The 17,097-nt window shown below is 30.9% G+C and overlaps 1 protein-coding gene and 1 long non-coding RNA gene across 7 annotated transcripts in view; one reads left to right on the top strand and one right to left on the bottom strand.

Moving 5' to 3' along the window:
* The window catches only part of LOC129534673 (putative uncharacterized protein encoded by LINC00575), a 403,213-nt gene that overhangs the window by 4,461 nt on the left and 381,655 nt on the right, over positions 1-17,097 (bottom strand). For 3 of the 4 annotated variants that reach the window (XR_010134756.1, XR_010134755.1, XR_008681344.1), the window contains 2 exons: positions 1,407-1,489; positions 214-264 (listed from right to left, as the gene is read on the bottom strand). Coding sequence is in view for 1 of the 4 variants with exons in the window: in XM_055392499.1 (XP_055248474.1) it covers positions 1,462-1,489 (28 nt within the window). In the remaining 3 variants the exon portion in view is untranslated. Of the gene's footprint in view, positions 1-213; positions 265-1,155; positions 1,490-17,097 lie in introns of those variants that run through there. The other variant, XM_055392499.1, reaches the window with a different exon arrangement.
* LOC109027669 (uncharacterized) overlaps positions 752-17,097 on the top strand; it is a 130,117-nt gene continuing 113,771 nt past the window's right edge. For all 3 annotated transcript variants that reach the window (XR_008681346.2, XR_008681347.2, XR_008681345.2), the window contains exon 1: positions 752-856. This is a non-coding gene — a long non-coding RNA (uncharacterized lncRNA). The remainder of the gene's footprint in view (positions 857-17,097) is intronic.

The raw sequence follows: 17,097 nt of genomic DNA, 5'->3' as shown, positions 1-17,097 counted from the left end.
CTGTTTACTCACCTAATATGAGTTAAATTTGTTTAAGGATGAGTTTACCTACTAAAAGATTATCTTTTATTTGCTTATTATTAGTAGCAGGAAACAGTGTGTAGTTTTGTCCATGTTCTGTATATATGTGGGTTCAGAGGTTTAAATGATGGGAAATGGAATGTATGCTTTTTTAAAAAAGCAATATAATTTACATTAATTAATTTAACATACGGTCTTGGGTCCAGCCAAAGCCAGGGTTCCACTGTACAGTACATTTTCTCCCTAAAGCCAAGGAAGGAAATGAGAAAATCTGTCTTTGTGTGTCTTGCCAGCTTTTTTGTTCTTTTAAAAGTGTTATTATACCTTAGTAAGAAGCAAGCTTCGTATGTTTTATGTTTATCTCTTTTTCATTCGTAATCATGTTTTCATATATTAGAAATACTTTGCCTTTTATCAGTAAGTCTATATTATGAAATAATTTACTCAGCTCTTAATATTGACATCTACTTCAGGGACGACTGTACAATTTTTGACATAATATCAAATTCTTGCACTCATACACACACACAAATCCTCCAAATTTTTACAATATTAAAGTTTTTAAATTATGTTAAATACATTAGTATGGAGAAAATATAAGCATAAAATTATAAAATACTAAATGAAAGGCTCTCATGACAGCAGTAACATCACTGCATTGTTCCCAAAGTAAAACTGATGGTCAGATGGCAAAGTGCTGTCAGCATTAGTGTTATGTAACAGTTGCAAAGCTACCAACATGAAAAGGTTCACTTTGGACACTTAGATTTCACTGTTTGTTATAATACAAGTGAGAGGTCTCCAAAATATTAAAGATGAGCATATTAATTAGACGGTAAGATGTTAAATATTTTATTTTCTATAGATTTGAAAATGTGTTACTGTTAAAAGAAGCAATCATTAATCAGGCTGGTTTAGAAGCCTTCTTTCAATAATATGATGTAATATAACCTAATTATTTTATAATTATAATTTATGTCCTAATCATTGCACTTCCAAATACAAAATTATGCTTTTTGTTTTCATTTTTCTCCCCTTGTAGAGTTTGAAAACCTGTAAAATGCTAAGCTAATGATATTTTCCTTTTAAATGTTAAAAAGATAGCTATTTATACTGGTTCAAAGTAAAATTTAAAAGCCTAAAATATTTTATCAACTATGAAATATTTTAATTAAATCATATTTATATTATGTGAATTAAATATTTCCATTATAAATATCATAAGTATATTTATATATTTCCATTATAAATTTTATAAATATATTTACATAGGCTTACTTTGGATATATTTTTGTCAGTTTTTCAGATGATCTGATATGACAGAATCATTTACTTTTCAAATAAACATGATGCAGCATTTCAAATGCACATTACTAATAACTCACTCTTTAGTTGATGGGTCTTTTATTGTATTTATTTCCAAAATCCCAGTTTCTTCTATTATCTTTTCCTTAGAAAGTAGATACATCTGAAAAAACATGATTATAAAAGTAAATTTAAATCTCCCATTTCTCCAGAGATAGGAGAGAAAAACAATCAACAGTTTGTCCATGGAGAGAAAAATTTTCCATTCCAAGGATATAAACACCTTCATGAAGATTAATATTTTCTACCTAGTATTTAAAATTTCAGCATTGGTATTAGGGGTAAGACAGACTATTTGTTAGATCACTCTTGAATTTAAAAAAATAATAATTGCTGTGAATCCAAGTAACACAAGACTGCCTGACAAACAGAATGACATTTCATATTCTAAAATATGTCACAATTATATTTGAATCTAATTTAATTTTTCTCCTACCAGCAGGACATCTTAAAACAGATGCTTTTAAGAATGTCATACACATCTACTTTGTTTATCTCACATTGCTTTGCTTCCTTTTTGTTTTTAATTGATTCTCTCTATGTAGCAGCAGTCTTATAATTCCTGACTGGTTCAGTAACCCCATGACTCGTCACATAAATTACTCTGTAAAATTGCTTGTACAATCTATACCCTACCTAGATATTTCACATGTTAGGGCTGACAAATAGAGACTATCACAGAATTAAACTTAGGACTCTGAACCAAAGTTAAAACTCAACTAAGTAAAACTGTATTTTGTGAACTGAGCTTAGGCGAGCTGAGGTTATTAATTTAATATTTCTCAGTGCACTTCCTATCTGCAAAATGGGAGGATTGGGTGAAATATTAGTTAAGTTCTGAGTAAGAAGTTTGAATCTGGATTCTAGTCACTTAAAAGTTAGAATAAGATGACTTTGTCCATTCAAAAATACATTTATATAATTAATTTTCAAAAATTTTACTTTTATAGTCTTATCTTTAATACTTATGTATCTTTATGTTTAAAAATATTTTAATATGTGACTATATCTGAAGACCAAATAATTTGGTATCATCACCAATAGAAGTGCATCCTTCTGTGTTCAGACAAGAGCACTGAATTGAATCAGCTTTGTCTTTATAAGGGCCACTGGGTAAAAGTCTCACTTCACAATTAATCTCTGAAATTTTAGGGAAAGTTTTTATTCTTTATCTATTTAATGAAGAATTTGTTAAAACTGATTCTTTATAAGAAATTTATTTAGTCTCCTTTCTAGTTAACAAATCTAAAGACTGAATATAGCAGAAAGTCATATATGTTCCAACTATGTAAGAAAACATACAAATGAATAATTTTTTCAAAGCATAACTCAGAACTAGGGTTAAATTTGAACCAGGTGAGTCAGTCTTAATAATATCCACTTATTATCATTTCTTAAAACCCTATACTGAAGGCAATCAGAAACCAGAAATATACTAGTTAAACTTGCATCAGTGCCTTTGAGACAGTAATTTCATTTTTATCAGTTTAACTTAAGTGCCTTTCTCAAATATGATAAAGCTTAAACATCCTTAAATGAAAGAACTCTGTATACAGTGTTTAAACAAAAATCATGGGCAAAATAAAGCAAATCCAGACTTATTCTGGTGTTTTGTTTGTTTGTTTACAGTCATTGAATTTTCTAGCAGCATTTATTTTACCGCCACTCTACCTTGGTAGTATCAGAAGCAATACAAAGCAGACATTTCCCACCTGGGGAGATTAGGGTATCTGTAAGCATCAGCACTGCAGAAATCATCTGAAAATGCACATCTTTATTGTAATGTTATGTGTACACAAGGGTATGTTCAGTCATATGTATTTTAGGTATACTATTTGTGTGTTTTATAATTGTCTTTTCACTGAATTTTTATTATCACTTACCACACTCAAAATAAATTACAGGGAAAATTTCAAATGGCAATTTTACAATGATAGTGTAATGTTCTTAAGGTATATATCATATAAGAAAAGCAATAATGCTCACAATTATTTGTTTTTAATTCAGTTAATTAAATTAAGAAACCAATGCAACAAGTGATAGAAATAATTGCTAACATGATGGTTTAAAAATGAATTTATTTGTGTGTTTAAAGAATACTTTGGTAAATGAATGGCAAAGAAGAGATAAATCTTTCTTACAAAATAATTCCAAATAATATAAGCAGATATTTCTTATTCCACAAGGTAGTACACAATTCCTATCTCCCCACTCTCCACTTTTGATGTTAGAGTAAACTTAATGATTCACTTCCAAAGAGAAGGCTAGAAAAGCAACAAATAGCAACTTAAAGAAGAAATACCTAGCAAGCACTATTTTTAACCAGGTGATGAAACACTACTGGGGCCATCAAGTAGATACTATAATAGGCCATGGTAAGATTACATCACCTATGTGGTATTCTGTCCAAGACCTCATAACTCCCATCTAATTATAAAAAAACAAATAAGCAAACAAATAAAACATTGAGGAAACTCAGATTGAGGCATTCTGCAGGATACTTGGCCATTTTACCCCAAGACTATCAAAGTAAAAGGAAAAATAAAAAGGACAGAACTGAGAAACTGTCACAAACCACAGGAGACTGGGGAGACACAGTAACTAAATGCAAATAAATCCAATACTCTAGACTGCATTTTGGAGAAGAAACAGTGCAATAATGGAAAAGTAATTAGTAATAAAACTCAAATAAATCTTGGAGCATGGTTAATCAATAGTGCACCAGTATTAGTTTCTTAGTTTTGATAACTGTGCCACAGATATGCAAGTTGTTAATAATAGAGGAAACTAGGCAAGATGTGTACAGTAATTCTGAACTGTTTTTGAAACTTTTCCATAAATATCATATTATTCAAAAAAATAAATTTATTGAAATATAAAACAGAACCAAAACAGTATTTCGGTCACGGTACAATGTAACACATACAATCAATGGAAGCTCTCTTAGCTAAATATATCTAATTTCTATTTAGATTAAATCGTGTTGTTTATCCTCAGTCAAAACATATGCCCAGAAGCCTATGCCACAAGGACTCAGAATGAAGAAGATTTTCTGTCTCCCACCAGTGAAGTCTATGAAAATTCAGTTTTGTTTGGCACCAAAACTTTATCCTACTTATATTTGTTTTTAAGTTTGCATAATCAAATTAACTACCAATAGCCTTGAGCTTCAGGAGCATTAATATTTTGAGAGCTAAATATTTTGTGAAGGCACCAACAAGGTGAAGGTGAAATACCTAAATTTTGCTGTTAATACCAACACTACCACTTTTCCATGGGAGAAAATTCTAAAAATCCAGGTTTATCTACTAATATTACTTCACAGTTTTTTTTTAAGTTCTTGTTATCCTTCAAATGAAATAGACCAGAAGGTAAGAGATCATATTTCAGGTGACACATAGCAAATATAGTGCCTAAGTAGAGAATTCATATTTAGGTCCAAGGTAAGGTCAAATTTTGTTTGCCACTGTCTAGCTGTGCAATCTTAAATAATTTTAAAGCTCTTTCTATTATTCACTATCTTCACCTATAAAATAATCAAACCAAACTCCTTGAGTTCTTGTGAAGATTAGATGTGTTAATATATGAATAATACATAAACTAGTACAAAAGAACATAAATTCCTTTATTCAAAAAGACATAGTAGAACACCAATAAGCAGACTCATTTTCAAAAAACAGCCTCCATTTAAACCAACTGGTCAAATTCAGTTCAGACTACAAAGAATAAGAGGGTAATTTTGTGATAAATAATAGCTATAGAAAACTTGGCAATTCTAATGTATATCAATGTGACCAAAATATACTAGCCCATGGATCTGTCAATTATATTAATCTTACAAATATTAGTATTATTCCAAAATATTTTAATAGTATCAATACATAAATAGCTTTTACAATTTAAAATATGCAGCAATGAGAAAGTGTGAAACTATGCAAAATAAGTCACAATTGAAATATCTACTTTGGTATTGAAGTTAGCTAAATGGGTCTGCTTGTCCTGAAGCGCTGGTAAGAGTTTCACTAGTTTTTGGTCATAGATTACAAATCAATTCCATGATCAGGCTTTTCATACTGTTAAAGAAAAATTATTCAATGACACTCGTTAAAGCAAATAGTAAGGTAAATTTTAATCAGGACTACTGCATAGTATCGGATTTTGCAGTAGAGGAGAGATTGGGTTCAACTCAGAATACAGCATACACAATTGGAAATTTACAATCAAGGAGCAGGGGGCGGTAAGGGATGTCAGTGCATGGAAAATTACTAAGCATGAACCTTAAGAGTTAGTGGGATTCTAGCTGAACCGACCTAATAGGATTTGTATTGAAGGCAAGCCACAGTCATTAGACATCATCTGAGGGATACTGAAGGATAAGAAGCTTGATCAGATACGCAGGATGATCAGATATCAAATGTTGGGAAGTTCTTGCCAAAGTGACCTGGCAATGTTCTTCTTCAAACTAAATTTTACAAGGAGGTGCAGAGATGGGCCTAAGAGAAAATTCAGGAGTATGACTGAAGTTTGATCAAGCCAAGAGTCTTTGTGAATATCCCCTTACTGGTCAATGAAGCATGAATGGAGCTAAAGGAAGTTCTACCTACTACTGAAAAAATAAGATTAAACACCTGTTTTACTATCATTGATCATATTTATCATCTTCAAATAAGAAATCATCTGACATGTATAAAATCTACAATGCATTATAGTGTTGCCTAATCAAAATAGGCAGAATCTATTCTTCAATATAACTTATCCCTGAAAGTATATGATAAAATGAGCAATAAAAAGAGTCATTTTCTCAAAGAAAAATATGCCATCAGTTACCTCTTCTCAATATATTTTACATAAAGTCATGTTAAACAAACCTGTATTAGGTATTTGATAGATTTTTCTTTGAATTTCAAAGAGTTGTTATCATATCTAGTGAGTTTTAATGTATAAGCAGAGGCTTACAAACATGGATGTTAGATGATAGCACGAACACATACACATTCTCACATATACACCTAAAATGTATATGAGATAGTAGAATTATTGTAAATTGCTCAAAGGTCTGCAAAGTGTTTTACTCCAAGTCCTATTATATTAAAATACATACTGATTGTAAGAGATCACCTGATGCAGTTGAATGTGTACACAAAGAATTTTAGAAAATAACATCAAAAAGAATAGAGACTTGAACAATATATGTATGAGTCAGGCTGAGTCCTTAAATTTAATAGGGCAAAAGATAAGAAGTGAAAAACAGCTGAAAAGATTAAGTAGTAAAACATATAGTCTCAGAATAAAATGTTTATATTATGTTAGGAAAAAATTAAAATTATCAGATGATATTAAACACATTTAACATCATTAGGAATAATCAAGTCAATGGATAATGCATGGTGAAATCAGGTTTCTCATTGTTGGACAGGAAATTTATAGATAATCAAGGGGAAGAGGCTAGAATGATACATTTATTAATGGCTTAGAGTTGAGACATTAGTAAGAAATCATGGTTAGGATAATAAAATTAAAGATGGTTACATATAGAAATATTTATAAATATGTAAATACATGGATTACTATATGCATATATATTTATGCAGCATGTATATGTATATATGCTGTGTAAGTGAGTAAGTCTTCAGTGGCAATGAGCACACTTAGTGTAAAATCTTGGTTGTTAATATGATTATCTAATAAAGATCTAATAAAGGGATCTTTGGAGAAAAGATGGTTCTAGGACTTATGCAGGAAATATACATGATGAGATTGAAATACTTTGCTTTAATACAAAGTAAGTACAAAAAGTAAATTTTTTAAAAGCCTACATCTTGGAACAGAAAACGACATTAGGTAAAAAATAAATCTGAATAAAATGTGAGCTATTGTTAGTAATACCAAATCAACATTTGTTAATTAATTGTGACAAATGTATCTTGTTAATGTAAGATGTTAACAATAGGGGAAACTATGTGCTATTTGGGCATTTTCTATATAGAAACTGTCTCATCCATTCTTATGTAAATATAAAGCTGCTTTAAAAATAAAGTCTATTATAAAACAATAAACCTTCACTTACATTAAAAATAAACTTACAACACTTACATTACAAAGAAACTCCTCTCACCTTTATATTCTATATCTCTAATTACTTTTCTCTAAGTTTAAATTGAATAAATTAAGAAAGTTGATTATGAAAGTTCCCCAATAATAAACACATATGTGATAACAACCATAGAAATAGAGACTTGAACTAAAGTTATGTTCCGATAATAAACCAAAATTATTGCCAAAAGCTCTACTTAAGAACTACCTGGATTTATATAAGTAACTAGTGCTATTCTAGATTGTCATAAATTTATACTTTGTATCTTTGATCCCTATATATGTATATTTGGGAAAAAGTTAAATACCCTACTATAAAAAGTATGAATATGTGGCAATTATATATGCATAAAGGTAAAGAAAATATTTGAATGAAAGTGCGATATATAAGCTGTATCAACACTTAGCATAATGTAATGAAAAATTGATTTCAGATATGACCTTGGATTCCACTAGGGAAATTAACTCACGTGAAAAGTGATTTTTCAGTCTGATTCTGAGCGAATTAGTCAACATATAATAAGAGAGAAAAGGCCAAGTGTCCTCCAGAGTGAGGAAGACAAATGTCATAATATATTTTAGGTATTTTTGTTATTAAATTAAGGTTTCCATTTTATTTATTATCAAAAAGTTCATTCTTTCATTTTATAATCATTTACAATATATTTTTCCCTAAACTTAGCTTTTTAAAAATTTGAGTGGTCATACTATATAGCAACATTTTGTTGTCCTCCCTTTCCTTTCAAAGGATGCACAAATATTCCAAATTACTTTTGTTGCCTGAACACAGAGAAAAACAAAACAAAACAAAACAAAACAGTTGCCAATTTGTTACATAAAATCCTTGGGGAAAAAAATGCACCCAGAGCAATACTGGCTTGCAGAACAAAAGAAAAATACTCTGTCTTTTCCATAATTTAAACTCTTTATTAAACAATAAATAGTTTAATATTAAACAATAAATAGTTTAATATTAAACAATAAATAGTTTAATATTAAACAATAAATAGTTTAATATTAAACAATGAAGAGTTTAATATTAAACAATGAAGAGTTTAATATCCACATCAGTTCTCTTCTTAATTTATTAGTTTCTGCAGTCATTTAACTTTTGAATGATCCCTCAAATCTTAAAGAACAGTCAATGAGCTGAAGTTTATCTAAATAAATCAAGAACGTATACGACAAAGTTAGTCCTTGAGAGTCTCTAAAAATAAGAGACTACTTCTGCCATTCTGAGACTAGAAGGAAGCTAAACATATGCACAACTTAAGCAATTTAACAAAGTAACCCTCAGAGCAATATTTTTTATATAAATAATGTTGACTGAAGCTATAAGGCTAGCATTTAAATCACTGTGAGTACAGAAATAGGCAAATATATATCATAGTAAGGAGAACTTTAGAAGAAAATTGTCAGGATACAACAAAGAACCACCAGAAAGCACCCACTTACTGATAATCTCTCATCTTGCATAGCCTAGTCATTGAGTCATTGCTAGGTAGATAACTGGATCCTGCATGTGCCTGTATCACCAACACAATGCATTATGTAACACTATGGATAGTCTAAGGTCTCTGCTTCATGTTTCCTTTCTTCCTCTCCATCTCCTCTTTGAGTAGATGTTTCTATGGCCAAGATTCTCAGCATTAGGAGTCTGAATCTCTCAGATTCTTCTCCCATCTTGCTTATCTCAGAGAATCTACAAGATACTGAGAACTTCCCTTGTTTACCAAGGGGACTTATGAATATATACATGACAGATTATTACATTATTAAGCTAAAATAGGACAGTCCTCTGATATCACATCAAAACTTAACAAAATAGTTAAAATCTCAAATTAATCTAAAACATGGGTTAATCCCATGTAAAATATGTTTTTGTATTGAAATTAAACTAAATTAAATATTTAGAAAATAAAGATTTAAAATAAATTTATTTTATTCAACATGGCTCATTGAAAATAGTACAGGAAAAATATGTTTTTAAATAAATTCAGTATGGATAGAAGAATGTATATTAATTTGCCCAAAAAATGTCTGCATCATTAAAATAATGCCAATGCAGAAAAATTAGTCAGTGCGAGAATGCCATGTGAGAGCCAACAACAGTTTTTTAACATTACTTTTAGTTGCATTTAGATACCTTACAAATTTGGGATGTGATGTGACCAAACATGATGAAACTAACTTTCTGATCTTTGACAAGGGTGTCAAAAACACAAAATTGTAAAATGGTAGTCTCTTAAACAATTGGTGTTGGTAAAACTGGGTATGAGTAAGAATGAAATTAGACTCCCATTTTACTCCATACACCAAGATAAACTAAAAATGCATTAAAGATTTAAGTGTAAGACCTGAAACTGTAAACTCTTTGAAGAAAACATAAAGAAAAATCTTGGCATTGGTCTTGGCAATGATTTCTTGGTTTTGACACCAAAAGCATAGACAACAAAAGCAAAAATAGACAAGTGGGCTACATCAAACTAAAAAGCTTCTGCACAGCAAAAGAATCAGCAGAGTAAAAAGGCAACCTACTAAGTAGGAGAAAATACATTCAAGCCATAAATTGTCTATTAAAAATGGATAAAGGGCTGAAACAGACATTTTTCCAGTGAAGACACACAAATGGACACCAGGTATATGAATGGGTGCTCAACCTAACTGTCAGAGAAAGGTATATCAAAACTACCATGAATATCACCTCATACCTCTCAGGATGGCTGTCATCAAATGAAAACAAGATACTTGATGGTAAGGATGTGGGGAGAATAAAACCCTTATACACTTTTGGTGGGAATGTATAATAGTGCAACCACTATGAAAAAAATAGGGAGGGTCCTCATTAATTAAGAAAAGGCTTACCATATGATGCAGCAATCTCATTTCTAGGTACATATCCAAAATGATTAAAATGGGAATCTCAAAGAGCTATGTGCACCTCCCATATTTTATTGCAGCATTATTCACAATAGCCAAGAGAAACCAGGTATATGACCATTGATAGGTGAATTGACAAAGCACATGTGGTATATATGAACAATGGAATATCATTCAGTCTTAATAGGGAAAAAATCCTACGATTTTTTGACAATACAAATGAACATAGGTGACATTATGCTATGTAAAATCAGTCAGTCACAGAAGGACAAATACTACATGGCATCACTTATATAAGGTATTTAAAATAGTCAAACTCATAGTAACAGAAAGCATAATGATGGTAGCTCACTTTTCTAGAAAAGGAACAGAAAATAAATCCTAAATAAAGGTGTAAGAGATGAATAAATACAACAGAAGATAAAGAGAAAGCAAACATCAAAATATAGAAAATCATCAATGTAAATTATTTATTTGAAAAGCCTAATAATATTAATAAAATTCTAGGAAGACAGATCAAGGAAAAAATATAGAAGAAAGTATACACCAATGCCAACAATGGAAAAATTAAAGAGTCTAAATATGTAAATAAGACAGTATATTTTGAAAAAGAATAAAACTTTTCTCCAAAATAATTGGCAAAATATTTGGAAGACACAAATTTATTGAAAAATATTACTTAGAACAGCTCTCTATTTTAAAGAAGCTGAATCTAGTTTAAAAATCTCATGAAGAAAAGTCTAACCTCAGTTAACTTCATTGTTGAATTATCACAAAATTCTAAGAAAGAAATAATATCAATTGTAGGTACTTATTTCCTGGGAGGAGGAAAGGAATAAATGTGTACCATCTAATTTTATATGATCAGTAACTGTTTTATATGACCAAAAAAAAAACGCAAAGAAAAATGATAGGTCAATCTCTTTCATAAACATTAGCAAACAACCCTAACAAATAAGTTAGCATATTAGTTTCAGTGATATGTAAATAGCATGCCATTGATTTATTCTAGAAAGGCAAATTTCATTAAGTGCTCAATAGTCAATGTGCACATCAAGTAAAAATAGAGGAAAAATCATATGATTGAGGAGGCACAGTATAAACATTTCTGTTTTAAGAAGTCTAAACTAGAGTATTTACAAAACAAACAGTATTAATAATACAGCAAATATCATACCTAATGGATTATTGAAATATTTTTTCTCTGAGGTTGGGAGGGAGATAAAGATGACTGCTACTACTTCCATTTAAAAAAATACAAGCAGCCTTTACTTGACCTAAAGGTAAAAATAAATGTAAGAAAACATGCAAATACATACAGCAAAGACATAGCAATAAATAAAACTATCATCAGGCATGCCATAGAATTGTAAATAAAGATAATCCGAGTAACCACAAACAAATTTATAAATGAATTTATAAATGAACTTATCAGTTTGAAAAAACCACTAGATACACAGTAAATAAGCAACAAATCAAATTTTAATTTTATAATAACAAAAAAGATAAACTTTTGAGTAGTACTGAAATATCACAAAATATCTGGAAACTTTTTTTAAAAAGTTGTGCAAACCTCCCAACTGAGGCATAATTTTTAAAAGTAAAATAAAAAGACAGAGAGAGTTACACAATGACTACAGTTTGAAGAATTCAACATGGAAAGATGTCAGATTTAAAATAATCACAAAGGAAATTCCATCAGCACAAAAATAGAGAAGGTTATTTAAAGAACAAAGTTGAAGGATTTGAACTAACAGATAGCATAATCCACTGTTACTAAGACAGTGTAGGTGCAAGAATAGTCATACTGACCAAGTACCCAGAATAAAGTAGAGGAACAGATGCACATATACATAGTTGATTTATGCCAAAGGTGACACTACGGTGTAGTTGTAAAAAAATAGAACTTCAACATATGTTAGTGGCTCAATTGTATAGTCATCTGTGAAAGAGTATGCATCTGGATCTTTATTTTACCCTCTTAAAATACACACACACACACACACACACACACACACACACACACACACGAACTGAAGTTCTTAATATGAAGAAAAACAATAAAGGAAAAACATGGGAGTGTCCTTGTGAGGATAGAGTAGACAAGCTTTCTGAAAAGGGGTCAGAAAGCACCAATGATAAGAAAAAATGATAACTTAAACGAAATTAAACTATGTTCAAATGAAAAACTTCTCTCTAAACTCTTAACAGAGTGAAAGGACATCCAGGAAGTTGGAGAAGATACTTGTAACAAATTTTTCAGCAAGAGATTTAAGTAGTATACTGCAAGTCTTCCCTTAACATGGTAGATAGGCCCTTAGAAACTGTGACTTTAAGTGAAATAAAGTCTAGCAGACCCTCTAAAACAGTAATTTTATTATAATACTGATGAGAAATAAAACTTTTTTAAAAAAAATCAGTTTTCTTAAATGTATAGTTTCAAAGAAGTTATGGGTGATATTAAGTGAGGTTTTGCTATATATATATATATGTATATATATGTATATATGTATATATATGTATATATGTATATATATGTGTGTATATATGTATATATGTATATATATGTATATATATGTATATATGTATATATATGTATATATGTATATATGTATATATGTATATATATGTATATATATAGAAAAAAATAGAACAACCCAGTAAAAATGGTAAAAATTTGAGCTTGCACTCCGTTGATGAGAATATGCAAATAATCAATAAATATTTGAAAATATTCCCAAGTTAAATAGATATTTTTAAAAGAAATGCAAAACAACAATGCAAAATCACTTTCTACCCACCAAAATGGCTGAAACAAAAACAATTACATCAAATTTTGAATTTGTGACGAAATTGGAACTGCAAATGCTTTAGAAAACTTTTCAATGATATCCGCTAAAAGTAAGCATTTGCAAATCCTCTGGTCCAGCAATTCCATAGGATACACCCCCAGTAAATGTGTTCACATAGTTTCCTAAAGATGCATACTATGCTCTAAAAAATAAAGTCTCTTGAAAAAGATATATACTAGTTTAAAGCAAAATTATTTTTAATGGATTCAAACTGGAAATACCCAAGTGTCCATCAACAGAAGAATGATAAATGTGTTGTGCTATATTCACACAAAGAAATACTGTGTAGCAAGGAGAATAAATGATCTATAACTACACATAGTTATGTGGCTAAATCTTATGATACAATGTTAAATGAAAAAAGCCAAATGCAAAACAGTACATTATGTTAGTATTTTTTTATATCAAGTTAAAAAAATGGATGGAAAGGTGAGCTTCTGTGTGCTAAGTTTCTATTCATTGATCCAGTTACTAGTTACATGAGTTCATTCCATTTCTGAAAATCAATTGAGTTGTATGCAATTAAACATGGAATTTTTCATATACCTTACAGTTCTGTAAGTATTATATAGGAAAACAAAGGAAATATAGGGCCATAATCAACTAACGTTGAGGAAAACTCTCGCCTTAGCACCTATGCATTCCAAGGATGTCAGCTCAGTAAAAACACCCTACTGTGGGATATTGGGTTGGAGATGGGTGGATGGAATTGTTAAAATCACTCCTTTATTCACAATATCCTTACAAATAGAACTTTTCTCTTATTATTGTGGTATAAAAAGTACTTATGAATTCAAACAAGTATTCTGACAATTAGGTCACATTATAAAACATTCTGCATTAAGCAATTCTAAGATAAATATGGTACCTATTGAAAGGAGGTAAGAGAGATCTTGGAAGGCCTGTTCAGTTATGTTAGTCCAAGATGAAGCCTTTAGAAGGTCAGAAGATGACCAGGAGAAGGCATTTTTCCTCTCTCTTAGAAGAGTTCTTTTGTGAAGAGAAAGGGCAAGCCGACCTTAAGTACATGAACTCCTATTAGACATGTGAAGGGATTGCTGTTATAAAGATACTGTATAAAATATATAATAATAAGTACAGAAGGAAAAAATAGGAGAATTCTGTGAGTTTATGTTTTTTTATATGTTCTCCCAATTTCTTACGTTCTCATACATTGGATATTTTAGAACCCCAGACTCACTGTAAGAAACCCAACATTATCTCCAAAATACCAAAACACACACACACACACTTTTTACCTCTTAGCCTTCATTTGTTTTGATGCCTTTATATTACTGTACTCTAAAAAGGTCTAATTTATACATCCTAAGGTGAAACATGTACAATGACTAAGACTCAGGGAACTGAATGGTGAGCAGATGTAAAGGAAAGAAATAGGACGCAGTGTTTTGTGCAAAAACCATGGGGGTCATTTGAATAATGATAAGGTAGAAGACGGTTTAGGTGCTATTGCATGTTTGGCCAGGTAGTTTGCCTCTTAGATTAGGAAACAGACTGGGAGCAAGGAAGGCATTTAATTACCTATGGGTATAGAAGTTCAGAAAATGGATGTTACTCATTGTAAGTTTACATGGTACAGATACAACTCTCAGGGACTAAGACATCTGTCCAATAGTATATCCAGCAGTTGCTCAGTCAACCAGGGAATCCATTAGTGATGTTTTACAATTAATATATTCTGAAAAGCTAAGGCTAGAGTCTGACCTTCTGAAAAATGTCCTTGATATGTTTCTGTTCTTAATATATTTGAAAAGTAATAATCTCAGATTGTCAAAATCTGGGAATTTTAGTATTTTTGCCCCAAACTCTAATATTAATTCATCTATCACACAAATAATTGAAATTTAGCAGATACTTACCACAGAAGACAACATTAATGAACATTTCCTATTTATCAGTGTGACCAATGTAGTTTATTAGTAATAGGTTTTTTTCTATGTTTCCTATAAATATTTATACTTGTAATACAATTGTATTAAAATATGATTTATTAGATAATTTCCTGATTATTTTACTTGTGATTTATTTTCTACAATAACCTGATTGTTGGTATGTATTAATGTGTAGGATATATATTACCCTTTAAACTTTATTTCATAAAAATAGTCTGAGTGCAGTGGCTCACACCTGTAATCTCAACAGTCTGGGAGGCCATGGTAGGAGGGTCACTTGAGCCGAGTTAGAGACCAGCCTGAGCAATACAGCAACACCTCATCTTTACCAAAACAAACAAACTAAAAATTAAGAATATTAGCTAGGCATGTTGGTGAGCACCTGTAACCCTAGTTACTTGGGAGGGTGAGGTGGAAGAATCCCTTGAACCCAGGAGCTCCAGGATGCAGTGAGCTATGACCACACCACTGTACTCCAGCCTAAGTAACAGAGCGAGACCTTGTTTCTAAACCAAAACAGACAAACAAAAAATTTAGTCCATAAACGGCATTAATTAATTAGATTTGCCTATGTTATTTATTGTATGCTGGCAGCAGAAAGTTTAGTCAAAAATATCATATCACTTCTATGGGTTAAGAACCACCTACGTGATTAAATTATTACTTTAAAAAATATAGTAACAGGTTATGAGCTATTTATATGGAAATACATTGTAATATATGTTATGTGTATGTGTATGTACACACACATATACACAAATGTGATTTATACCTGCGTATATGCAGGTGTCTATCTCTTCTATTTTTTGCTCTTGTCCTTTCACTCTCAAATTTCTCCTGATATTTTATTATGTACCCATGTTTGTCAAATCATTTCTGCCTACTTGTTACTGATTTGGATCAGAGTACTTATTCCTTCATTTGGGGTCCTCTCAATATCTATTTGCAATGGTTAAAATTTTGCTTTGAAATAACAAGTTTTTACCAAGAGTATTACTGAAGAAATGTATGCCAATATGCTCTACAAATGCCACATGCCCATCTATCACCCTTGGCACAGCCATTTTTTATGGTTTCTTTAATTTGAGCTCTATATCCCTAGAACTTTGTGTATGTAGACTTTGCACTCAGTAACACGCCTACTACACCCCAAGATTTCTCTGCTTGACAGCAGATTAGTCAAGACAGCAATGTGCTGTGGATTGAAAAGGTAACGTTTGTGGAGAGTTTTCAATCTGCCATGTACTGTTCTAAGTGTTTAACAGCGTTAGCTTATTTAATCCTCAAAGAATCCAATGATCAATTAACATTATTATTTCCATTTCACTAATTGGGGCATAGATCGATGTATCCCAGGCAGACCCTGCCTATGCAAGCAGCAGCCTTCCTTTGGAGCATATGCTCTGAGTCTGGCTGTGCTATGCAGCTTCAAATAACTTCCTGATTTGGTTTCCTAGCCACTAACCCAATTGAACACATTATTAGGTACTTTTGGTTGTATTCTCTCATGGGATTTTTACATGAAAAAAAAACTCCTTCTGAATTTTTTCCTTGGCATAAAATCAAACAAAACCAGAAACTTCCCTTTCCACCTCGTGTTCCATCAGCCCCTAAGACTTCTATCCATTTAGTCTATTGTTTTGTAATTGTGATTTATGTTTCCCATTTCTCACCTAGCCTACACACTTTGTCATGCTTTTGAAAATTCAGTCTATGCTTCCCTATGATTTTTTCAATGGTGTGTCTTCATATTGCTCTCAAAATAAACCCTAACTTTCCAGAAGGAATAATTTCTATATCCCCTTAGAAACAACAGCAGTAAACTATTTTTAAGTAAATTACTTCTTTATAACACCACCAGTTAATTGAAGATGATTTAAGTAAACATATTTGTCTAGAATATTTATTTTCTTATAAAACAAAATTATACACATAGATAAGCTTTTGTAAATATTTAATTAAATTCCATGATG

The sequence above is a fragment of the Gorilla gorilla genome, chromosome 6 (assembly GCF_029281585.2).
Source record: "Gorilla gorilla gorilla isolate KB3781 chromosome 6, NHGRI_mGorGor1-v2.1_pri, whole genome shotgun sequence".
In the NCBI taxonomy this organism is placed as follows: domain Eukaryota; kingdom Metazoa; phylum Chordata; class Mammalia; order Primates; family Hominidae; genus Gorilla; species Gorilla gorilla.
The sequence above is the reverse complement of the archived record's forward strand: the minus strand, read 5'-3'. Positions and strand labels throughout refer to the sequence as shown.